At 42.4% G+C, this 25,951-nt stretch overlaps 1 protein-coding gene across 1 annotated transcript in view; it reads left to right on the plus strand.

Annotated features, from left to right (window-relative positions):
• FBXL4 (F-box and leucine rich repeat protein 4) overlaps positions 1–11,372 on the plus strand; it is a 58,529-nt gene extending 47,157 nt beyond the window's left edge. The window contains exon 9 of the mRNA XM_053973738.1: positions 5,651–11,372. Within this exon, the coding sequence (XP_053829713.1) occupies positions 5,651–5,814 (164 nt within the window). The 3' untranslated portion in view covers positions 5,815–11,372. The remainder of the gene's footprint in view (positions 1–5,650) is intronic.
• Positions 11,373–25,951: the final 14,579 nt, after the last annotated feature.

Below are 25,951 nucleotides of genomic sequence, written 5' to 3' on the forward strand. Positions count from 1 at the left end.
ACAACAGGTCTGAAGCTGTAAGAGGTCAGAGCTCAGCTTTGCAAGAGTAACCTTGAACAGTGGGTCTTCTCTGTGATGTGAATGAATGAGAGGTGCTCTCATTATATCCTTTGTCATCTCCCAAGTTAAGAAATGTCTGGCTTGCATGTGCATTGTGAAGGGTGTAGAGGTATTGCTGCTAGGTTAGCACTGTGTGCTGTAAGGGACTTCTTTTGCTTCAACAAAGCTGTGTAAAAGCAAGGTTTTTTCCTGCATACAAGCACTTATCCAAGTAAGGGTCAGAATGTCTTTCCTTCACTGTAGTCACCAGTGTTGAAGATACTATACTGGTGTCTCTCTGCAGTTGTTAGAACTTATAAACTTGTCAGAGAAAGCTTCTTGTTTCAGCTATAGGTTATTTATCATCACAATAGCTTCAGGGGTGGAGGAGTCTAAGCCTTTGAAAGAAAGCTTGTTGAACTGTAAGGGATGAAAAACACACATTATATATAGCCTGAATGCTATTTGAAGGTGATAGGTCCTGAGGCTTGCTACCCATCTGTCCTTTACCATAATTGTTTGGCAATTTCCTTGTTACAGAGTCAGAGGACTCTGTAGAAGATGAAAATTGCTGGTTTTCAAGGACTCTGTATACTTACTGGCCCATGTAAAGCATTGTTGGATGTCAGGCTGTGTTTGTGCTGTGTAAAACATAGAAAGTAAATTTCTGTTAAAAAAAATCATGGGCTGGTCCATATCTGCTGTATCATAGTTTGGAAGAAGCAGCATAGTGTGTATCACTGAATGCATGAGGATGTGCTTCTCTTGAACTTTTAGTTCTGAGCTTTCTTTTACCCACTACATCCTGAACTGCTTGCTTACAAGTATCACTTCCTCCTCAGCCCACATCTTTTCCGCTGACATGGCATGGTTCCACCCTCTGTCAGAACGATCCAGCTATGATCATCTGACAGTTCTGTAGTGATACAGTACATCAGCCAGTGCTATCAAAAGTTAAGTGGACACCTCTAGACCAGTAGTTAAAAAACTAGTCTTCAAACTGTGATCAGCATTGAGCAATGTGACAAGTCAGATGGCAACCTGAATTGACAGTGTCAAAAGCTTTTCTTGCACATCACATCAGCTGCTTAGTTCTCTTCCTGTGGGGTTCTCAGCTGCTGCCACGGGGGAAGAGTAAATGGTATTAACCTAGCTCTGCAAAAGTTCCAACTGCTCTGTCCTGCACAAAAAGAGTAATGAAAAGTAGACACCCTCGTTACCACAAAATTCATGTATTCCTATCTACATTCCAACACCTCCCACACCTTCCTGAGCAACAGAAAACCCAACTGCCCCCTTGCCAGCTGTCAAAGTTTTCAGCTTTATCTTGAGAACATCAACACGTAGTTAGTCAATTCAAACATGAAAATGTGTATTGTAGCACATTAAAATTTTGAATTTGAGTTCTGTGCAATAGTTTGAATAAAACGTAATGAATAAAAGTCTAGTTTGGCTGGTCTAGGGAAAGAAAGGAAAGTAAGAATATTTGAGGGAAGAGTGCTAGTTATTTTCAAGAGGTGGTACTCCGAAATATTTTTTGGTGTATAGTAGTATCTCTTGCCCTAGAAATTTGGGTTCTGCAGTTTTTATAGCTGTCCTGTACAGGTCTCCTAAACAGCTATAGAATTTGAAGACTTGGATATATGATGGATATCAAATTATTTACAGCTAATAAGCATAATTGTTTGAGCAAAGAGATCATTACTCAGAGGTGCCTTTTACAAAGGTGATACCAGAGAATTAACTGAACAACAAAATTAAATAGCAGATTTTAATGTTTTGGTTATGTATGTATTCTGAAAAATGGCTGATTAGTCTATGGAGAAGTTGTAGTAAATAATAAAGATCCAAAAGCCTCCAGACTCTAGAAGAAAAATGCTCTATATAAGTAATTAACTAGCAGGCTACATTGTCAGTCTTTCAAAAGCAAAGGAAAATGTGCTGTATTAAAATTCTGAAATGCTTTTGAATGGGCTTTTAGGATATATACATAACTAACTGCACATTGTATAAATAAAAGTAAGACTACAGATGATGTGCGTTTATCCTGTGGTGTGAATAACCAAACCCCTACTGGATTGCTTTTAGAAAAAGGTATTTCCTAACATAAAATTTAAAGTCTGAGGAGGGAAAAAACCCAGGTGCAATAAAACATGCAATGTAGGATGACCTACTTAGTTGCAAATCTATTAAAAGTCTTGGATGAAATGATAGGAAAACTATCAAAGTTCAGGTAGGAAGGAATGAAGAACATCCTACACAAAAAAATCTGTGGCTAGGCATCTAAATCTAGAATTTTTGTAGAAACACACGTTTGGATCTTGAAGCATAAAAGCTGTGATGCATAAATGAGGCTGGGTTTAGATGAAGGTGCTGATGTAGTAGCAATTTTAAGTCTTGGTGGAAAAAAAGATAAGTAGCATAATGTGTTGTTCCTAGAGTTGCATTTGGAATGGTAGAGCAGGTCCTTATGGTAGAACAGTGATACTGTGGTAAAGTGTGTGGTCAAAAGAAGTGAATAAATAAAGCATGTTACAGAATTTCTGTGTAAAGCTTTAGGGACTGTTGCATGAACCACCAGACGGTTCTGATGATGGCGATTATATAATGGTAAGGGAGTTAAAAATCACAGTGATAATGACAAGCTTAGTCTCTGTAGAGGAGATAAAATTTCAGGGCATTATAGCAAAGACTCTCCTTGGGTGATGTTCAATAATGTCTCAAAGCAACTAACCTGAGAGCCTGCCATAGGATAATTGGAGACCACATTCAGATACCTCCTTGCTTATGCAGAAGAAGGGAGACTAATGAAACCATTTGGAGTCTTTCTGAAATTGAATCCCATTCAGAGAATGAAAATAGGAAGATGAACTATAGAAAGTGAAACAAAATCACAGTAAGGCAGTATGAGGCATTAAGGAAGCACTGGCTAGAGGTGAATGATGCTGTGTTTCAGCTGTGTTTCAAGTTTACAGGAGTGCCTGAGCTCGTAGAAAGTCAGGTGTGAAGGCTCATCCCAATACAAGGCTATTGCAGGACAACTGTTGTGTGTCCATTTGTGTTCGTGGTGGAAGGGATCAAGCAGGCTGCTACATCAGAGCCCTTCTTTCCAGGAGATTAGCCTGGACAGCTGCCTTAAATTGGAATGCCAATACAGAAAGCTTTTGAGCAAATCAATACATTGAACAATAATAAATTGTTAGGACTAAATGGTATTTATGCAGTGATTCTAAATGAGCTCAAATACAGGGCTCTGGAAATCTTAGTTCTGGTATGTGATCTGTCTCTTAAATCAGCTTCAGTGCTAGAGTAATGCAGGGTTAGAGATATGGCACAACCTTCTGTAAAGGGCTGAGGTTAGGAGCTACAAAACAGTAAGATCATCTTTTGCTCTGTGTACACCAGTGGCAGCCATGAGAAAGTCAGTCAGTGGACATACAGAGGACATTTCCATATTTTGAAGAAGAGCTGCATCCCAGCAAAGGTAGTATTAGCTTTGTCTCTCCGGTCCTTTAGAATTCCTTGAAGTTCTTGGTGAATGTGAGCACTACTCCAATCCATAGAAGATTGGATTTTCAAAAGCTTTAGTTGTGCTGCTTTTGTAATTTAGCTGTCTTTTCCTGGATTGAGTGTTTCAGAGACAACAGAGGACAAGAATGTATCATCTCTTTTCTCAGTGATGTCACTACTGTGGTTACCAAGGGTCTGTTCTGAGCTGCTTATAAGTAGTCCAGGCAGAGGGGTAGATAATGCCAGCAGGTAACACAAAGGTATTCAGGGTAGAAAAATCTTATACTGAAGAACTTAACACTGAAAAAAGGCAGAATGATCTTGTGATACTTATTAGGCAGGTGATAAAGCAGGAGGAAAACATTGAATCAAGTGCAAAGTAGTCACACGAGGCAAAATAACATCAACTAAATATATAGGGGACTGGATTTATATTAGCTTCTGTTTTGTAGGAAAGAGATCCTGTGGACAATTTTTGGAAAACATCAGCTCATTGTCCAGCATCGTTCTAATGGGAATAGAGAAGATTAGGGTTATTTAGACATGAAAAACACCATAGGACTTACTATAAAATTACTGACTGTGTGCTCAGTGCACTGTATGGTTCTGGTCATCCAGTTTCAAAAGTACTAAATTATTGCAGAAACAACACAACAGGGGCCATTTTGAGATGCAAGGGAGTCTGGAAAACAGATGGCCTTGAGGGAACAGAAGAGATGTGCATGGGAGTATGAATGATTTAGAAATAGTGAATTGGGAATGATCTCACTGCTTCTTTCATTGCACCTTAATTATTGCAACTAATAGGCTGGAGTTTTTTGTTTGTTTTTTCTCTTTTTTTTTTTTTTTTTACATAATGTAGTTGAACTATGGAACTTGTGAAGGGGCTTTTAAGTATGAAGAAATTCAGAAAAGTAGTAGAATTCATGAAAGATAGCTTTAGAAACCCTAAAATTATAATTTTTGGCAATTGAGAAGATTCACCAATGAAAAGCTACTTAAAAAAATCTGCTGCTTTTTTTTTTGCAGGGGAGGAAAGGAGTGTAGGGAGCATAATTGGCCCTAGCCCTAGACAAGATCCTGAACTAGATGGCTTTTTGGGGTGCTAGTTAGCTGCAGATGGAGCTGTGTGAGTTGAAGTGTCTGCCAGCAGTTTTCTGCAGTAGTGTTGGATATATAAACTCTCTAGAGGGAAAGCTTGACGAGCAGTTTAGCCCACTCTAGACACCCAGGCTCAGTTCACTTGCCTAGAGTAACCTGCCAGGCTTGCAGCCTTTCCTGTAAGGCATGAATCTCCTGCTCTGGGTCCAGTGTCCTGTCTGCCAGCTGTGTGTGGATGTCCTGCATGGTGCAAGGTCCCCAAGGGGCACTGAGTACTTCAGACAGCTGATTCACACCCCAGTGCCCAGTCAGATGAACCAGGTGCTAAGCACCATGGACTGGACTGTCTGGATGTCCATCAGCTGTAATGGATGTGTGGATTTGTGCTTATGAACATCGATTTATTTAGTTTCTGACTGAATCCTATGCTTGTTCTGACCCTGTGTGACACTTGGGAGTTCAGTCACTGGTCTTGTTTTTAGTAGGGTTTAGCTAGTATTTTGTACATATACTTATGTATGATCAGCAGTCTCTTGAATAACTGCCCCTGCATGTGTGTAATACCCACACTTGCTCTGGAGCCCTGGGAGCCTTGCTGATGCCTTTGGAACTGGAGTAGCCCCTGATCACTTGTCTGCTGTGCTGATGGTCTGTGTGCTCAACAGGAGAGCATGACTCTAGCATCCCATGCTGCTGCTGGTCCCTGGGAGGTCTTGTGGCTCTGGGTACCTGGCTTCTGTAGTAAAAGATTCCCCTTGAAGTTATAAAGTTGCCCCCCAATAGGAAATGATGGTGACTTAAGTAGTTAAGAAAATGCACTAGGTTTTCTAAAGGTAAAAATTCTATGTGCTCTCTGAGAAGCTTTTAATTTGAAAACTAATTTAAATAATCTAGATAAAAGTTGTGTTGTAGTAGCATTTTTTGACACAGTATTAACAGCTTCAAACCCTGCACTATTTTTGGTAACTTTACAATTCTGTTTTGTTTTGTTTTTGAACAGGAACAAGGATGGTGAGCCCTGCATCTTTAAGAAAATTGCTGGAGTCCTGTAAAGACCTTTCTTTACTCGATGTGTCCTTCTGTTCACAGATCGATAATAGAGTTGTGCTAGAACTGAATGCCAGCTTTCCTAATGTGTTCATAAAAAAGAGTTTCACCCAGTGACTCTCTACATATGCTGCTGTGGAATTCGTTTGACAGAGTTGTTTTCCTGTAAATTTGTGCTGATTTTTTTTTTTTAAGAGAATATAAATCTGCTATAAAATAGTAGAAACTATTAATTATCTACACAAATGGGTAAAATGCATTTAAATGTATTATGTTTCTTAAAGTTGATATTGTAGCTAAGAATTATTTTACTCTGCTAATTGGTGGCACTGCATGTTTTTAAATACTTGCCATATGTCTGGCTTTAATGAGAAGCAAATGAATGTCTTAAATGTCCCTTCATGGGGTGTTATACACAATACACTATATTAATATCCAGGTGAAAGCAGAAGTTCAGTATTTATCAGTAAGGAAAATATGGGTGCTTCCTTTTCATGTGTTTGTGTGTGTATATATAAATGTATACATATGTATTTGTATATACATACACAGATATTGTAGCATTCTAGTTTGGCCTGCAGCATAAGATTTTATCATCTGGCCTATTATTAGCTATTTGAAAACCAGTTTAAGTGTGTATAAGAACAGACAGAAAAGGCACTTTGTCTTCTTCGAGTTTTGGCAGTGAATTGTATCTGATGCAGTTTTCTCACTTCCTTCACCTGAAATAGATGTAGTGATGTTTACAGTCCAGCCTAAGCAACACAACAGATAAATGCAAGAACCTGGACCACCTGAACTTAGAGCAGAAATGAAAGATAAAATTGACAGCTGCTTCTTGCTATTGAGACACAAAGTTTAAGCCAGGTACTTAATGTCTTAACTGATAATGTGTAGAAAACTCCGGGGTAGTTTTCTTTTTCAAATTTCTGTCATGGTTGAAACTTGATTTGTGAAACGTCTGGTTATTGTGCAGAGTACCATGAAAAGTAGAACTTGGGGTAATGTGTTAGCAACTGTCCTTTCACTGGCATCAAATCTACTGTCAGGTGTAAAAACAAGCATCTTTGTTCAGTAAAACAGCAATGAAAATATAATGGGTTTGAAACAAGGGCAATACGATTTGATGATTTTATGATCACCAGACCTTAGTACTGGATTTGTTTTGTTTGGGTTTTTGTTTTGTTTTGTTTTTCCAAGAGGAGAGTAGCTCAAAGTACTATTGCACTCTCTCTTTAAGACTGCTTAACCTCTGGAGAAGGAAAACTGTGTTGATGGACAATTTCTGGAAGTTTCTTTCTTTTGCACTTTCTTGGATGAAGCTTTTCTCTTTTTTTCCCCTTGAATACCACTGCTCTGTACAGCTTTGGTTTAGAATTTTACCTTTTTAGCCATTGTTGATGCATATGGACCATAAAATATAGGCTGTCTTTTGATACTGATTCTGTTATTCTTGTACTGATGGCACTTATTACCTACTGGAATAAGAAGAAAAATACTTTGTCTGAGAGAAGTACAGTATTGTACTGAAGATCAGTGACAAAGAACACTTCAGTTCATGCAGTAAATAAGCAACTGCTACTAGAGGACTGCTGCAAATCATTAAAAATCTGACAATCTCTGTGACTCCTGAATGACTGCTTTGAACTCTTTGTGCTGGTGCCAATACTTTATAAACCATGTCATGAAACAGCTACAGAACATTTATCTGATTTTATTGAAAGACCTAGTTCTTCAGATTTTTAAATTTTGCTGAATCTCTGGGGAATTCCAGATCCAAAGAAGGGCATGCACAGTTGGCTTTTTGATTTTTTTCCCTCCACACAGATGGCACTATGGGATTTCCAACTAGTTTATGCCGTTCCATTTTTTTTTCTTCTTTAGAAATCTGGGCATTGTCAGAGAACTTTAAATTGATTTACTTTTTTTTTCCATACTGAAAGATGTCAGCTTTGGTATGATTCTCTGTGAGACCTCATTTCTCTCAATCATGTTTGGGTTCATTTGTTTTTCTGTGAACTTTTAACTTTTTTTAGTCTATATTTTTCATTCTAATTATTAAACATTATTATTCTAGTTACATGAGAACACAGGTACAGATAACGGGAGTTTACAAAGAACAGAGTTCAAAACAAATGTATTTGTTGTAAAACTTCACTTCTCAGGGGTTGTTCTGTGTTTATCTCCTTTTTTTCCTATAGAGATCCATTTTGTTTGTTTTTCACTGTAAATACAATGGGATGTGGATGAAGTGATAGCCATTGTGCCTTCAAACTGGTAAACTTGGTAGATAATAGAGTTTTTCTCATCAATTAATCAAATAATAAGTGTTTTTGTAATCATGTACATGTAAAGAGTTTCATATTTGAAATATTGGTTGCTTTTTAGGTAGCATAAAGGAGGTTTAAATTGAATTTTTGTTCATACTGGAGGATCTTTTCTTTCTTATGATGCATCTTCTGTTTGAAAATGTTTTTTCCAGGTATTCTCTATTGTCACTTGGAAGATAAATTGAAGTTGACCTTTTATTTGGATTGTTTAAAACTTGTTTAAACAAACAAAAAAAAAATTGTTTAAACTATTACCAACATATAATGAATTCAAAGAGCAAAGAAGCAATTGGGAATGACTTCCATCTATAGTTGTAGATTCAACCTTCAGTCAGAGAGTAAGAAACTTTTAGCTATGGCCTTATAAGTCCCAAGAAGTCTTCCAGCAAAACAGTTAGACCAGACTTGACATTTGTAATACTTGTAGGATAAAGAAAACAACCTGCTTTTAGACCTTCCTCATATGTCACAGAGAAGCAAGAATAGGACGCTGTCTCTTTAGTTCTGCTATCTTATACTTGTGTCTATTTATTTATATATATATGTATACATAAATTATATATACACACATATACATTCATGTGTTTATATGAATTCTTTGGATGTGTGTACATACATAAATATATATGTATAAATCTCAAAGTTTTTCATGTAGGAATTACTTTTGTAAAGTGAGTGTAATAGCAAAAGGTGTTTCATAGCAGTTCTGCTTTCAACTATTGCTTTACTCTACCTGGAGACTGAGTTCATCTCCACCCATGCATCAGGAAAAGCCTGGACAGATGTGCTGAATTTCCAGTGTTGCTTTGCCAAAGTGCCTTTTCATTTGCTCGTGGATGGTGTTACAGGGTATGAAGAGTGAATGCAAAGTCCCATAACTACTGTGGACTGTCTCCTTGCAAAGCAGTCGTATAGAGGGAAACTTATATTCTAGTTTCATTTAATCCAAAATGAATGATGTCAATTCCTTCACTGGATTAATTTAATTACTCTTGAATTGGGTCTCAGCTCCATCACTAGACTGTCCCTCAGTCATGTTATTTATATTCTTCTGTTAAGGAATATTCCTTTTTCTTTACTTCTGTTGTTTGATTATCTGTCTTTTTGAAGCTTTGTAGAAGATGTACTTTGGCACCAAATATTAAAAAAACCATGGCTGTCGTGTTCAAAAAAAAGGGGTTTACTCTGAACTGCTCCTGTTTTTAAACTAAAGGGGATCTTCCTCTGTGTGAAATTGATGTGGGATGGCCTGTAGGTAAAGATGTAATTTCTTGGGTAATTTTAAAAACTAGTATGATAACTTTACCATTTAAAGCATCTTCTTAACTCTTCAAGGCTTTAATTCAGCAGTGTACTTACTTGTATTCATAATTTTGAGATGTCTGGCTACATAGCTCTATAAAATGGATGGGGTTTCTGTTCTTTAAATTATACACCTGATTAAGTCATGCTCCATTAGTGAGCATGACTTATATAGAACAGTTTTGCATAGGAGCTTATAATCCTCCACGTACTTGGAAGTCCAAGTTTCAGACAAAAAAACCACAAACAAACAAAACCTTTGTATTTCCTTAGAGCTCTTATGCTAAGTTTTCCAGATACAAGATGTCCAGTAATCATGGTACACAGTGAGTAGAATTCATCTCACTGAATGTTAGTTCTCTGAAAGTTAGACATCTACTTCAAGGAGGAATCTGGGCACCGCTGGGGAGTTATTAATCTCTTAAGGCAGACATTTCAGGAAAGTAGAATGAATCATGTTCTAGAGAGCCTCTCTGGAGACTGTGGAAGCTGTGATTTAGCTCAGGTTAGATACTAAACTGAGATTAATTCCATCCAGTGCTGTACTACCTGTCTTGAAAAACAAGACTGAAACAACATCCATTCTTAAACCTTCAAATCCTTCAAATTCTATCCAGAGAGAAGCAAAAAAAAAGAAATTCTGAGGAGGAAACCTTGAGGAATTTTCTTAATGCCGGGATCTGCTTTTGCTCCTTGCTAATACCTGTGGTATATAATTTGTTTTATTTTGTTAGTTTGGCTTTTGGGTTTGGGTTTTTTGGAAATGCATCCTCTTTCCCTGTACCAGAATCTCATGTACCTAACTGGCTGTATGTATAGTTCCATAAATGCGTGAAGTGAACAGGCAAACATAATTAACTTATTGCCACTATTTTGGTAATATTTCATAGTGCTCTAATAAAGACTGAGTAGTTTAACTGCTCTACTGTCATCAGAAATGTCACCCACTGTGCATTTGCAAAAATTGTGTGCTGAGTCCTGGTTCTTACTGTGTATACTTACTGCATCTTATGGAGTATATTTCCCATGTCACATCAGCAGGACTGCTAAATTTACAAAAACTAAATAAAATGTAGCATTTTATTATGAGGACTATGGGAGTGACTTTATATGTGATTTACATGTTCATTACTGCTCTTTTACAGTGATTCTGTAAGTTGTAGCTTTTGAAATTACGAGACTAGAAATCCCTAGTTTAATGTATCTGCACACTCTGTGTCAGATGCAGTCAGTGTTTTTTCCCAAATGAAGGCATTAGTCCTTCACTGAGATGATGATTTCTGTGATTTTTAGATATCTGACTTGATAATGAAATGCAAGAAGGTGCTCTTTAATAAATTTTACCAGCACAGGATAAATTGTTGTAACTGACATTTGGAAGGGCTGAGAAATGAGTGTTGCATGTTACAGATCCTCATGAGCTTCAGAGAAGGGCACCAGCAGGAAGAGTCTCATTAAGAAGACTCAGCCTCTGAGTAGGAGGCAATGGTGAGATTTTCCTTTTCAGCTAATGGACTAAATACTTTTGTTTGAGTTACATAGCTCTGGTTTCTGCTTGTCTTGTTTTCATTTAAGGATGGTAAATGGTGCAGTTAGGACAGACATCCTAAGCTGAAGGACATCCATTGTGAGGAGTGAAGTTTTTCTGTTGCATGTTTTGTTTCAACTTTTCTAAAAATAAAAGAATAAAAATACCCTCAACTATTTGAGTAATCTATTCCTTAGCTTCTGAAGAAATGCAAATGTCAAGAAGATTGAGAAAAGGAAAAAAGGGTACTTATCCAGATTTATCTGGAAACTCATGGAAGGGTAGCCAGAGCTATTTATAGATGTGAGGAAAGTAAGTGCCTTGTTCTAGATCAGCTGTTACCTTTCCTAGAAACATAGCTTTCCACATAGAATCACATGCTCGTACTTCTAAATCAAGATTTACCATTTAGATGCTCTTAATGTTGACCTTTCGTGTACATGTTTGTGCAGTAAGTCAGAATGTCTCTTTGTTTCACTTCTATCAACTACATAAAAATAGTTTTTCTTTGCCTACCACTGTGAAATCATGTTTTTTGTTACTTAATGAAACTATTTCATGCATGTACACACAGGTGCATGTAAAACTTAATTGCTCCAGTTTTTTGCAACTGGTCCTTTTCTGAGGACAAACTGCAGTTTGGGGGTAAAAATGGTAAAGTCTCTAGGGAAGGTTCAAGGGAAGTCTGATCAATGTATCAAAATACCTGATGGAGGGAAAGAATGAAGAAGAGGGAGCCAGATTCTTCTCAGTGATGCCCATGAACAGGACAAGAGGCAATGTGTACAAACTGAAACACACAAGATGACACATTTTATGGCACAGGTTGCCTAGCAGAGAGCTTGTGGAGTCTCCATCCTTGGAGATACTCATCATCCTGGGCACTGACTGGCTGGCCCTACTTGAGCTGGTGGAGGCTGGACTAGATGACCTCCAGAGGTCCCTTTCCAGCCTCATCTGTTCTTTCTTCTATGATCTGAGATACACCTGTGGTTGGTTTCTTTGCTTCATTGTATTGATTGCTGAAGAAGATAGGGGGAGGGGGAAAAGAAAGAATACTTGTCATAAGGAACTTGTCATGTTGAGAACAGACATGAGAACCTTGTACATTTCCTTTTTTAATTATTTTGGGAGAAATAACGTATCTCTCCATTTAAGTTAGCAGAAAAATCTAGGTGCAACTTAACTGGAATAAAATTTTGGTAACATTTTTAACATGCAGATCTGTAATGTACGAAACACACAACTGCTTTATGGGAATGTGATTGTCACTCCAAAGCCTGAAAGTTACACCAAGGACTAAGAAAAATAGCCCTGTTCTTGGGCACTGGCAGTAGTTTCTGGGTAGAGACTGAGTTGTCTATAATACACTAGGAATGGTTTCGTTTGTATATCTTTAGTATTTGTTTACATAGACCTTACACTGAATTGGGATTGCCATGGTTTAGGTGACAGTTATTCCTGCTTACTCTGTTGGAAACTGAGTATAGGAGTTACCTGTTCACAGTGTCGAACACAAATGTTCAAATTCAGGTGAAAAAGAGGACCAAGTTTATGAAACAGTGAGATGTCTGAGTGTTTTAGGGAGGTACCATGTATAATTGTGGTGAGTTCTCCATCTTTTGTATATTTACTGTTTACCATTGTCAGGAGTAGTTGGCTCTGCTCACCATCAGAGATGGGTTCCCTTTTATCAGACCTTGGTCTCTCTAGATTTTTGTTTAGGGCAGTGCCACAGATTTTTGCACATACCCACTGTTCTGAAATGAACAGAGAAAATAGCTGGCTTGGGTAGAATTTGGAAACTAATGGCTAGTCTATGCTAGAAGTTATTTTGGAATAGTTACTAAAAGTAAATTAAAATAACCAGGAATTGATATGTTCACAGGGCGACCTTGCACTTTCTGAGTTAACTTTGGCATTCAGACAATTACAGGTGCCCTTCAGCTGTCATAGTGAAATCTGTGATGGTGGTCTTTCTGGATTTTGTTAATGAACATAAAGCCACTGCAGCTCTTCAGCATCTTGTGGCATTTTGCATTCATGTCCTTGCCAGGCAGATGGTGGAGTTGAGGGTTGTGGAGATTGGCCTAGCTCTGGAAGTGAGGTGTGTGAATTGCCTGGGGAAATTTCCTGCTTGCATTTATTCATATGTGCAGATGAGAAGGAAGGGCATCTCCAGACTTTCACATTTAAATACCTAAATCCAGCACCTGGATTCATTTAAACATAACAGGTCTCTCTCCCTGCCCCCCATCACATAACCAGCAACAAAATACTTGCATTGTATTTATGATTTAATAGTACACTCAATTTTCTGCAGCAATAGGACTTTGAGTAATGTAACAAGAAACTAATTTCTGTAAAACTGGAAGAGAAGCAATAGAGGGAATAGTTCCAGACTCTATCTGTAAATACCTGTGCTGTGCATGCTATGCCTGTAAGCACCAGAAGCAAGTTATGCCTTTTTGTAATAACAAGTTGAGAAAGGACAAAAGGGATAATTGCCTCCAAGCACATTTTCTGTAGCTGGAGGATATTTATATCATTGAATTTTAAATATCTAGAGTAGATAGTAAAGTTAGGACACTATTTTCCTAGGGTCTGTCACTGAGTAGATAGGTTCTTCTGTAGGGTAATTCAGATCAGATTAGTCTTCAATTGAGGTCTTGAATTGACCTTTGGAAAAGCAGAGGTCTGTGTAGACCCAATAAAATTTCTGTTGGAAGCTAGCATGAGTGGATTCAGAGTAAGAGGTTGCTTACCCCTTGGTGCTCTCTATTATCTCTCCCCTGGCTTGACTTGCTTCCACCAAAGGCCACCACTTGCTTTGCTCTGTTAGTTGAACTGGGTCTAATTTCTCCCTACAAAATATCTTGGTTAAAACTAGAAAACGGCTTGTTTTCTAGTAGTTGTCCTTTTGGTTGTTAGAGGTTTTTTTTACCCTCCTAATTTGGCTATTAAAGCAAGCAGAAGGAAGGGGGCATTTAGCTTCAATTAAAATAATAACAAGCAGCAGGTGGGAGCATGTTGGTCGTGCAAATGCTTTAATTCAAATTAGCATAAATGAGGATAGCCACTCTTGATTGTGATCCAAAGCTTCTTAATTTGTACATAGTTCATCTCAGTACTGTGCCACAAAAATGTCCAAAATGAGGTTGTTTATTTGCACCTCATGATGGTGGCTGAAGCCCTAAAGTATAAAATGCTACTGTAAACATATGAGAGCGTTCAGGTCCTAACTGGCTTCAATAAATTCCCAAAAAAAGATTCTTCCTTCCAAACAAATGTTGGAAGTTTTAGATTAGAAAGGCTAATAAGAGCATATTTAAAGTATGGTGAAGGCAGTGGTTAGCAAATCTAAGCTGGAGGGAGGGGCAACAGTTCTTGGATGAGTTTTTCAAGACTCTTTTCCTGATCTTAAGCTGCATTGGCCCATGAAGATAACATTCACTCCTTTGCAGTCCAAATATAGTCAGTATTCCAAGAGCTCTTTCTCTATGTGCAGTCTTAGATGCCAAATCTGTTTTCTGTGTTTCTATTCAGTAATTAGATGATCCACTTTTAGTTTTGTCCTCCTCTTAGTATACAAGTAGTGTTTATCTTAACATCTATATTTATTTTTAATACTCCTCTCTGAGACTTGTGCTTTCCTTTTATACTTAGGCAAGTATTTGATTACATTCAAAACGGGGTTTTTCCTCTGCTCTGTGTTCTGCTTGACCAAGAGTAAGTGGAAGATAATGTTATTGGTGTGTTCCTTCTTTTCAGATGTGGCTGCTGTATAAACCCAAAGGTGTCTGCATTTGCAGTCACAGCTCCAGCATGGATCCCTGGCTCCTCCTCATTTGACTGTTGCTTTTGGGGTATGAATTATGGGTTGACTTGAATGCACACATACACACAAAACAGAGATGTTAGCCCTGTATTCATGAAGGATCCCATTTATTATGGAGAAATCATCTAATGCCTTATATTGTTAATTCAAAGATAAAATCTTCTTATCTTTAAAAGTTAACCAATGATTTCTATTTAGGAAATTAAGTCTGTTTTCTTCTGCTGTGTTGGATCATTTAAAATATCATAATACTGTGTTGTGCAGTTTACTCCATTACTGCCGGTATAAAGAAATTGAAATTAATGTTCTCCCTGAGTTGTCAGTGTCTGCTAATTCAGAGATGACAGGAATGTGTTAAAATATAGTCAACCTATAATATTTATCTTGCTTTGCACTTAATTTGGTTCCCTTTGACTGTGTTGCAAAATGCCAAGTGTACATAAAATAATGAATAAATAAAAAATAAATTATTTGTCTACATTCATTGACCTTTTGTGCATTCCTTTTAAAAAACAATGAAATACAATACAATATGATGCATTCCAAGGAACAGTTTGGTTATGTTTTTATATATAAAAATATATTTTATATATATTTTGAAATAAGACACCCTGGATGGTTTTTTGATATGATTTCATAACCTAGCTTATTATTATTATTATTATAAAATTGTATTATTTTTTAGTGGTTAGCTTCCTCTAGTCCTATGAAAGCACATGGAACTAGGTGTGTTACACAAAATAGATGCTTCACTGCCTGAAACAGTTTGTGGTACAGAGCAAGAGACGACAGATGTATGTAGACAGATGGGATATAAAGCAGAATATGGAGATTACAATGTACCAAGAGAGACCTCCAAGAAAAATATAATTGTTGACTTTCTTTCAAGAATAATTTCCTAGTCTAGTGCAAATTATGTTACCATAAGGCATTTCTTAATCTCTTTAATTATGTACGTACTGGTACGGTTGCTTTTAAATGTGGAGCTTAAGTAACATAATAAACTCTGAATTTAGCAAAAATGTTAAAGGCTCTGCAGCTCTGAATATGGGCACCAGAAGGGGACAGGTGATCAGCTGGACTCTACTTGTCAAGATCAACCCAAATGTTGAATTGAAAATGAGCAACTGCTTTGCTAGGAGTTTGTCCTCCTTTTGATGAGTTTTCTAAAGTGGTTTTATGGGTTCCAAAGTTGATGTTAATTTAATCGGTGCCCATTTTCTTCTAGACAAATTTTTTGAGTGTTAGGTTCTCCTGATAGTGTTAATTGTTCAAGGCAATTAACTTAACCAGATACAGAGCTTTGAGTTTTCTAACATCTTTAAAGAAATTCTTAATAAGACTTTTAATCTCCAGCACCTCCTGAAGGGTTCTGCTTTTGTATCACAGCTTTGCCTCAGGCCAGTTTAATTTCAAATGTGCTAAAACTGTCTTCTACCATCAGCTTAGAGCTGCTGGTGCTTACAGTTATCCAGAAGTGTAAGAACAAGATTGGGCCTGGCTTCTATGCATTTGGACAAAACACAGCTGACTTTTGACACCTGCTAAAGTACAGTTTCAGGCACTGTTTCTGGTGGCCCTGTTTCTCATGATACCTGTTTCGCAGTATTGAAAATTCACACAAAAATCTGAAATGTGTCAGGTGTCTGTCTTTCCCTTGTGGGGCACTTCAGGTAATGGAAACAGTTTAAAAACCTACACAAATAAAGCCAGATTTCAAAATATTTCAGGATTTGCAGACTTTAGTGCCTGAGAGCCTGTAATATGCTTCTTTACATTATTATTTGGCAGATCATTATTTGAGCAATTTAAGGAGTTATGTGTTCTCCATGCCCATACTTTTACCTGCTCTGTGTCTAGACAGAGAGAGGAAAGTTCAGTGTTCTATGAAAGCATTAAAAAATATGCAAATTTATCTCTGTTACTTTGCAATGCAATTGGCAGTCTTGACTGAAATTTAAACAGAACGGTGCAGATCTGATACCATGCATGCTGCAACTGTTTATTCACTGGTAAAATCAAATGTCATTATATACAACATAGGCATTTATTATTACAAACAGATTTTAACATAATGCTTTCCCTTACAGTTTTTTAGAGCTAGAAATAAAAATGCCCTGATGCCAGGCAGTTTTGAACTGACAAGTATCTTCGGAAGTTAAAATAAATGCAGCAGCATTTTTTTAGCAAGGTCATGTCCACCCCTCTGGATGCAAATGCACAAACAATTTCAGTTCAAACTTCAGGCCAATAGGTCTCTAAATGCAGTTGGAGCCCAGTGATGCAGTCTCCATCATTTCTTTGTGAAAAGGATGAATCATGCTTTGATTCAGCCTTTTTAACTGGCTACAAGCTCAGGGCTCAAAGTGCACCACAGGCAAAATATTAAAAAAAAAAAAAAACAACAGATAATAGGCATTAAATTGTCTGTATTTAAAAACAACACTGAATGTGATGAAGATGTGACTGGCAATCTACTTAGGTTATCTTTTCTAGTACCCGTGTCTAATAATAAATGTTAACATTACTGTAGCACAGAAGGCCTATCATAGAAGAACCTAGAAGAAAATTACTGTGTTGGGAATAAACTTCAGAGAGCTTACTGTGTGGTATCTCTATTTAGAGAAATCTTCGTTGTGTTTTTGCTATTGCTTCTGCTTAGTAATTGCAAAGGGTTTGTCTGCAAAATTATCTAACTGTCACAGGGAGGGTTCATTGAAGGTGATGACATGCTATTTTCAACATATGCCCAGTTTTTTTCCCCATAACATTCATTGATAGACTTGATACAATGCCTTACAGTAACTTTCATTCCCCCAGCAGATATCTTTTCTAGAGCCCCTACCTAGTGCTGAGTATAAAATGCTCCTCTTTTTAAAAGGATTTTGGAAGGAAAAAAAAAGTGGTGGGACATAGCCTTCAGGTGCCCTAGACTGTTTTTATCCATGCTGTGGCTGCTGCTTGCCCTGGAGAGGAGTTTTAAAACAGTTCTAATTAATTTTCCATTTGTGTGTTACCAGGTAGTATTTACTGTATATGTTACTAATGAGACTCATGAAGAAAAATGTTACGCAAAAGTAAATCACTATCTTTGAATTGGCTAAGAGAAAAGATTTGTAAGATCAAAATATTGTGGGCACTGATCAAACTGAGAGATCTACAATGCTGCTCTGTTTTTTTTATATCTATACTTTTAAATAATTCAGTCTTTTCAGAGAATTACGGCAGCTTTCAAGTTAAAATATTGATTGGTGGGTGTTCTGCTGCTCTCCAAAAGGTGTAGAGGCTTTCACATCTGCGTCTCCTCCTCTCAAAGTGGCAGATCTTCGTTAAGGAGGCACGGATTAAGGATCTCCAGCTAATGATTCAGTGCTGTCTGTCCCCTGATAGGAAGAAGTCATTTGGGAGGGGGTGGGGTTACAACCCCTCTTTTTGTCCTTTCCTAAATATACAGTCCTTAGGCAATTTTTACATCTTTCAGTTGCCTTAAATATTGTAGGAAACTAAGTGAACGCAGTCTCCTCTCTCTCTACAAGGAAGAGTACATGTACTGCCTTGCTCCCTAGCATATCTTTTTCCTCAGAGCAACACTGTCTCCTTACAAAAAAGCACGTTTCCCCAGAAGTCTTTTAAAATAATGAGCTTAAATTTGGAAGAGTGAGGGAATTCCAGCTTCTTGCATCTTTCTGTCTGCTGCTGAATGATTCATATCTGTTGTAGTTCTGTTCATACACAACAGCAGGGTCTATCCAGGGAAAGCAGAGGCTGTTCCCTCTGACCGAGAAATAGCAATGCTGTATCTTGTCTCAAAACAGATATGAGAAAATGGTCCATATTCCCTTGGGATGCTCTTCTGTATTGGGTAACAAGCTGGAATTGTAACATTTCAATGAGGCTGTTATTCTTGTTTTACAACACTCACAGCTGCTGTGGCCACTGCCTCTAAGGTCTCCTGCAAGCTCCGGTGTCCTTACCCCTGACTCTCTGGTTGATGCTGAATTTTACCTTAACTAGAAGTCATTCAGCACATGTAAATGATGGGGCTTTCCCCTGCCTATGGCCACGTAGGCTGCATGTTTGGGACTAGCAGGAGCTACTGCAGCTAGCCTTATTTCCTCTGGTGAGAGTTACGTCCCAGTCTGGCAGTGGAGCAGTGCTGGAATGTGGGAAGCTTTGGATTTAGGCCAAGGAGAATTAACTGAAGGTGCAGCTGAGGCTTAGCTGCTGGGTTATGTGTGTGTTCTCGGGGTGAGCCCCCTTCTGCCCTTTCACTAGAGGTGTAGAGGCAGGAGGGCAAGAGTCACAGTGCTGGGCCAGGCAGGGGAGAAGGAGGTTGATTTCAGCCTTGTGGTTAGAGCCTGTGGGAGGTGAAGGGGAGTGAAATCAAGCCTATGGATATAAAACCTCAAGTGGCCTGGCCCCTACTGTGGTTGGGCCTGTATTTCTGAATGGTCAGCTGGAGAGGAGGCAGGACCAAAGCCGAATGAACTGAGAGCCTCTCTGCAGGTCCTCTGAAACACTCACCTCTCTTGGCTGGCTACACAAGGCATGTGGGCAGGCTGGGTTGTCTGTCCTCTTTGTTGCCCAGTCCAAAGGGGCAGACATGCATGATTAAATGAGGGACTGCTTTAAGCTAAAGGTATTGATTCCACCCAAAATTAAAAACTTCTGATTTGGGAAATAATATATATACTGAGCATGTATGCAAAATTAATATGCAAAAGGCCAATATTCTCCAGCTCCTCAGACCTATTAACAAATAAATCAATCCTTACTTATCAACTGGTTTAGGAAGGGTCCCTGGGACAAAGCCTGCTTTTCTCTTTGGAGGCTGAACCTTACAGTTTTTTGCCTACTGTGAACAGAGCAATCTCCACAGGTAGGACAGACACAGACTTGGTCTGCAGTTGAAGATGTACCCATAGCTTACCTTTCCAATTCCTGCTGCAGCCATAGCATCTCGTTTCTGTTATCTGAACAAGTCCAGCACTGATGTTCAGCTGGAAAACAGGTTATATTCTCCCATGTCTGTTCAGTGCTACAGTATTGGCTGCCTGTAGTGTGATTAGCTCTGTGCAGAATGCTTATTTCTTTCTAAAACTTAATCTGTCTTGGGTGTTTTGTTTTGTTTTGTTTCAGCTCAATTTGCTTGTTGAGTTAACAAGAGACTCTGAGATCGTGATATGTCACTTATCAGTTTTCAGTGCAATGAAGTCTGCTGCAGCAGAATGTCTGAATGTCTTGGGTTCTTGATATTCACAATATTTTAACATTTTCAGCACCTACATACACAGCGTGGCAAGTGGTAGTTACAAACCGGCGGCACTGAAATAAACACAAGATGTAAACCTGTGTGGTCGTACCAGCCCGTGCTGCCGCAGGGTGTGGGCCCATGCAGAGCCGAGCTCCTGACGCATCCCAGACGGCCTGGGCGTAAAAGAGAGCACCCAGCCAGCACAAGAAAGGCCCTGCAAGAGACCAGGGCTGTCCCCAGATCTCTGTTCCTGGGAAATGGGGGTTCAGCCAATGGAGGAAAGTTTTGGGGTTGTTGTGGTTTTTTTTGGAGGCATTTGGTGACACCAGTCTGGCATGTGGGGTGGTTTGCCTTCAGCAAGAACAGAAGCCAGTTGGTGAAATGGTGGGATTTGAGCCCCCTGCTTTCCCAGAGAAGGGAGCCCTGTGGGAAGGCGCTGGCAGAGGTGTGCTCAAGGCGCTGGGACCTGCCCCAGTCCCGCTGGCCCGGCTGTGCCCTCGCTTGCCGGGGATGGGCGGCGGACAGGGAACAGCTCCTGGAGGCTGCGGGGTGCCTGGCGCTGGGCTCGCACCTCCCTGCGAGCCTGAGGGCAGGAGCAGGAGCTACCCCGCGGTCACAACAGCCCCTCCACGGGACCACACCATGGGTCTGCTTCTGCGCCACGGAAAAGTGACAGAGCTTTGTCCTGTTATCCAACGTGCCTGAACTGGAGGAGGGATTGCCAGTCTGAGGGACTGCTCACCTCCCCAGCGGGAGGAGGAGGGGAGGCAAATAGCATCTCTCCCAGTTTTCAGGGGCATGCAAATAAACCATGGATTTGCTGGGTGTTTTTTTTTTTTGTTTTTTTTTTTTTTTGTTTTTTTTTTGTTTTTTTTTTTTTTTTTAATCCCATCCAGACGACAGGACAAGCAACACTTTTAACATGGGACTTCGATGTTTCTCTGTGTATATTTTAAAAAATACACACAAATATACAGCAAAAAAAAAAAAAAAAAAAACAAACAAGAAAACATCCAAACATTAAAACAAATAAACAAAAACCACCCAAAAACAAACAAGCAAACAAACAAACAAAAAACAAAGCAAACAAACCAAAACCAAACCACCAAAAAAATTTAAAAAGGAAGGGAAGACAACAAGCGTACTCACGACTTTGTCATCCCCTCCCAGAGGCACCACGGGCTCCAGCGACCTCTCCCACGGGTGTCCCCGAGGCCAGCCCCGCCGTCCTTGCGCGCAGGGAGAGCGCGGGCTCCGGGAGCGGGCGGGGGGACGCGGGATGCGCCGCTGCCCTTCCCCGCGGAGTTCCCGCGGCGGCGCTGCCGGCCGCTGGGGGGCGCCCGCGCTCCACGCGCGGCCCCGGCCCCGCTCCCGGCCCCGGCCCGTGCCCCGGAGCGCCGCCAGCGCTGAGCTCGGCCCGCGGAGCGGGGCGAGACGATGCTCCGCGGGAAGCAGAAACAGGACCCCCGCCTTCAAACACCCTCCAAACCCCAGCGCTGCCCGTTCCCCGTCAGCCTCGACCCTAGGGGAAAGTCGGTCCCCAGCCACGCCAGCGGCGGAGTCGTTTGTCAGAAGCAGTGGGAAGCAGTCTCGTCCCTTCGTGCATCTTGCGGGATTTCTCCTCGCGCAGGCAATTGGCAAAGGTTAGGAAGGCGTCTTTAGATCCCCTATAATCCCAGTTTAAATATTAAAAGTATAAGCAGCCTAGGCCCAATATTTACCTATGTAACTCCATAGATTTCCCTCCAGACCTGGACTTCTAAGAATTTAAGGGATGGTTTGCGTTTCTTCCTATTTTTCCTTCTCCCACCTCTTCTTTATTTTCCCCCCATCCCTTCGTATTTATTTAACAAACTAACCTGAAGAGGAGGGAGGAAAAGCCAACAAAAAAGGGGCAGTATTTTTATGACCGAGAAATAGCCAGTCTCCCTGTCTGTAACGTGAAAGGAAGGCGAGATTCCATCCCCGCCGCCCGCTTTGTCACCGTCTGGGTTTAAGTGGCCACCGCATCAACACAAAAGGCCAACACACACACATCCCAAAACTCGACATAAAACCTCAATTGGCTCAATAGTGAAGATGGGTATTTCGATAACGAAATAACCTCCCTGCTCTGGTGGGGTCTGGGTACCACTCTGTACCCCCACCGTGCTTCAAGCGGCAACTGCCAAGGAAAAGGGGGGAAAAATCCCTCAAGAAAGTGTTTAAGATAAAACTAAGTCTCAAACGGGATTAAGGTTTTAATTACAATTCCCTATCGAAGTAACATGTTTGATGAACTGATTCTATCAATTAATAGTAACCTTAATTTAAGACTTATGAACTAGCTTTGCGTGAAGTATATGTCAGACTATTTTTTTTTTCTTTTTAGGAAAAAAAATTATAAAGGTTAATGCTACAACCACAAAGTACTAAAGCACTAGCAGAAGAAATCGTAAAGAAGAAACGTGCTGCTTTGGCTAGAAGTAATTACTTGTGAATGCTTTGGGGGTGTTCTGTCTGGTAGTGGTGGTGGATACAAAAAAATGGAAGTTCTTTTAGAAGGGGAAAATAGATGGATGTTTCTACCCGCCAACGATATTATTTCATAATAATTTTGGCCCACGCTATATTAAAGAGAAAAACAAGGTAATTGGAACATGCATCAACAGTTTTCCATGAAATAAGAGTTAAAAGAAGTAATAGAACTAATCACTGTCTCCTCAAATCAAGTAGAAAACATTTCAATGCACTAATTAGAGTAATTAGAATAATAAGACTGCCTATATGTGGTAAGACAATGTGTACAAACAACTTTATTTAATGTATACTGGTAATCAGTGATGCGTGCGTGCTTGAATGCTTAGTGCAATAAAATTCACCCCCGTCCGCCCAAACAATCAAATACAAATTAGTTTAATGATTGTGCCTGCTTGAACGTCTTAGAAATCCACAGGCAGAGGGAAATAAATAGCACCATCCTTGTTTGTACGTCTCCCCTACTGACCAAGGAGCTGATGCCTCCATGGACTTGGCAATGAATGACTGTAGACATGAATGAATCAAGGAGGGAAAGAGAATTAATGAATGAGTCAGGCTGGCTAAAAACAAGTCCTAACTTTTAGACGAGCGCCTCTTACAACTCCCGGGACGGGAGCAGACGGGATGGGGAAGAGGAGGGGGAGAGAGGTCTCGTCATCACTTTTACAAGCTGCCTCTGCCTGCCAGGATTTACCACCGTGCGAGGAGGAGGGGGAGAAACACCGGCCGCCAACTTCCTACCGGCCTGCTCTCTTTTAAATCCTTAAAAATTATATCTGTGCGGACAGGCCCAGGGACACACGGGGCAGTACAGCTCAGCCCGGCCGGGCGGGACGTTGCGAGACGGCCGGGAGAGCTGCAGCCGGGCGGGAGCTGGAGCCCGGCGCTGGGACGGCTCGCACCGCCCCGGCCCTGCCGGAGAAGGGATGGGGTTCCCCGGGCGGCCCCACGCCCTGCATCCCCACTCGCGAAGGGAGGGCAGAGCTCCTGCTCCGGGCCGGCAGCAAGGGCACGGAAGGGCCAGGCAGACACGGGCCAAAACCGCGGTGTCTCTGGGGCGAAGGGGTCCTGGCACCCCCTCCCCAGACGCCCGCGCCGCGGCCGGAGAGCAGCGCCCGCCGCCGACCCGCCGCTCCTCCCGGCAACGCTGGCACAGTTTCGGCCGCTCTCTTGCCGCTGTCCTTGCCCCATCCCTCTCTCTCTTTGCCCGCCGACGGGAGGGCAGGGTCCGACGCCTGCGTCCCGCGGGGATGCTCGGGTCTGGCGGCGCTGGCACCGGGCCGCTGCGGGGCCGGGGGTGCGGGGGAAGGGGCTCCGCGCCGGCACGGGCGGCCTTCCCGGCCCCGAGGGCCCTGCGTGAAATCCCGGCATACTCGAGGCACTTGGCCGAGTTTCGGAGGTATTTACAGGGAGTTTGCAGGCAGAGATAAACGCTTCGAAGGAAGAGACCCACAGCGTGGGCCAGGCCACGGGCCGAGGCCGACTGCGGCGTGAGAATCCGCATGCTGCAGCTGGGACTCGCCTGCCAGAGAGCCCACTTGTTTGGTTTATAGCTTGATGAGAAGTCGGGTCTGAAGATGAACCTTTGCTTTTTGTTTTACCACTTCTGCTAAAGCACACTTTGGCTTTGCTCTAACTAATTTTCCCAGGAGAAGTGCCCGCTCCCCCAGCATCGCCCGGCAAACTCCCTTCTGCGGCACATCTTCCTACATCCCCGACGGCAGCCCGGCCATGCTCCGAGCACAGAGTGCCAATTTAGCGTCTGCAGCTCTGAAAATTTGGATTTTTATCTTTTCCATCTTGAGATTTAAAGCCAGAGAGGCAGCCCAGGTCGCATTCCTTCCGAAACGCACAATAAATAGACACCCGCCCGCAGGAGCAGGGGAGGCGGGGGAGCCACGATTCCCAAGACAGACCCCAACGCCTGGGCTCCGTTCTGGAAGCAGCAGAGGGCCGTCGCTGCCCCGTCCACCGCCAAAAAGCCGCGGGCAGTTTCCTTCTTTCCTCACTCCCTACTCCCTGCTCCACAAGGCGCTGCCCAAGCTCTGGCTGGGGGTCCCCCATGCCTGCCACCCTCCCCCAGTGCTGTATCTACGGCCAGAGGTTTAAGCTGGACTAAGCCCAGCTCTCCCGCCCGCCGGTGATCGCTCTCCCCCGGGCCTCATCGCCCACCGGAGGCCGTCGCCTCCCTTTCCCATCCTCTGTCGCCCTCACCGACGGCACAGCAACAAAGAGCCACCAAACCTCCAACAACGCGGCCTGGGACAACCCCGAGGCCTGGGGTCGCCCGGCAGGCAGGGGTAGGCAGCCGAGGGAGAGGGTTTTCCCCCACCGGATCAGCCGGAGGGCGGGGAGCAGCCCCAGGCTGGGGCCAGGAGGCCGGGAAGGCGCGGGCAGCCGGGACCGTCCCGCCCTACCCCCGCGGCCCGGCGACGGCCAGAAGCGCGCTCGGAAGCCGAGGTACTGGAGAAGGGGACATGGGGGGAGCCCCGAGCTGCCACCAACAAAGCCCGACGGGGAGACACCGCGGCCTCCGCACTCGCCAAGGCTCCCACAAGCTGCCCAGCCCGAGAGTAACACCTGGCTGGACACCATCCCGGCCTGCCCCGCAACCTGGGAAATTTGTAGGATGATTTCCCCTTCCTCTGCTTCTCGCTTTCCAAACCCCGGCCCCCACTGCCCACTCTCAAGAAAGACGGCGCAGCCGGGCGGCGGCGGGAACTCCCCGGGCAGGGCAGCACCGACTACTGCCTCTCGCCCCTGCGGGGCTGGAGACACTGGGGGTGACAACCAACACTGACAGACTTGAGGATATACAGTCTCCTCTCGCCTTCCAGTTTCGGCCTCTACCAGAGAGAAGAGCGAACCGAGCAAACAGGGCTTTTGTTGTTGACATCTGACCTAGGACAGAGTGTCCCTGCCTGGAAATGAGAGGGAGGGAGCCCGAGGAGCTGCCGCACACCCTGACATCCATCTAAAGCAGGAGCATCCTATGGCTGCTCCATTTCCCCGTCTCCTTTCTCTTAAAAGAGAGATCGAAAGAGATAAAAAGAACGACCCCCGAACCAGCCGGTCTCCCCATAACGAGTCCGGAAGGACGAGAGAAGTCGCTCCCGTAAGGTCAGCCTCTCGCTGGGCAAAGAGCCCCGGAGGAGCAGCCCCGGGACCTCCTCCGGGGCAGGCCCGGCCCCGAACAGCGACCGGCCGCGCCACCCCGCTACCGGCTGAGCCGGCCACCCCCGCGGCACGGTCCTGCCCCGCCGGGCGAGGCACCGTCCATCCAAGTCACCTCCTGTCCACCCGACACGGGAGCGCTCCCCGATAGCGGGGCCCTGTCGTCAAAGGCGAAATATTCCCTGGGCGCCCACCCGAGTGTCCTGCAGAGGGCAGAGGCTGCTCGCTTTCCGCAGCCCGTTCCGCGGGCTATTGACCAAGGACTTTTAAATCCATACCCAGCTTCAACATTTTACCCGTCAGCACGT

Source organism: Vidua macroura, chromosome 3, assembly GCF_024509145.1.
Source record: "Vidua macroura isolate BioBank_ID:100142 chromosome 3, ASM2450914v1, whole genome shotgun sequence".
In the NCBI taxonomy this organism is placed as follows: domain Eukaryota; kingdom Metazoa; phylum Chordata; class Aves; order Passeriformes; family Viduidae; genus Vidua; species Vidua macroura.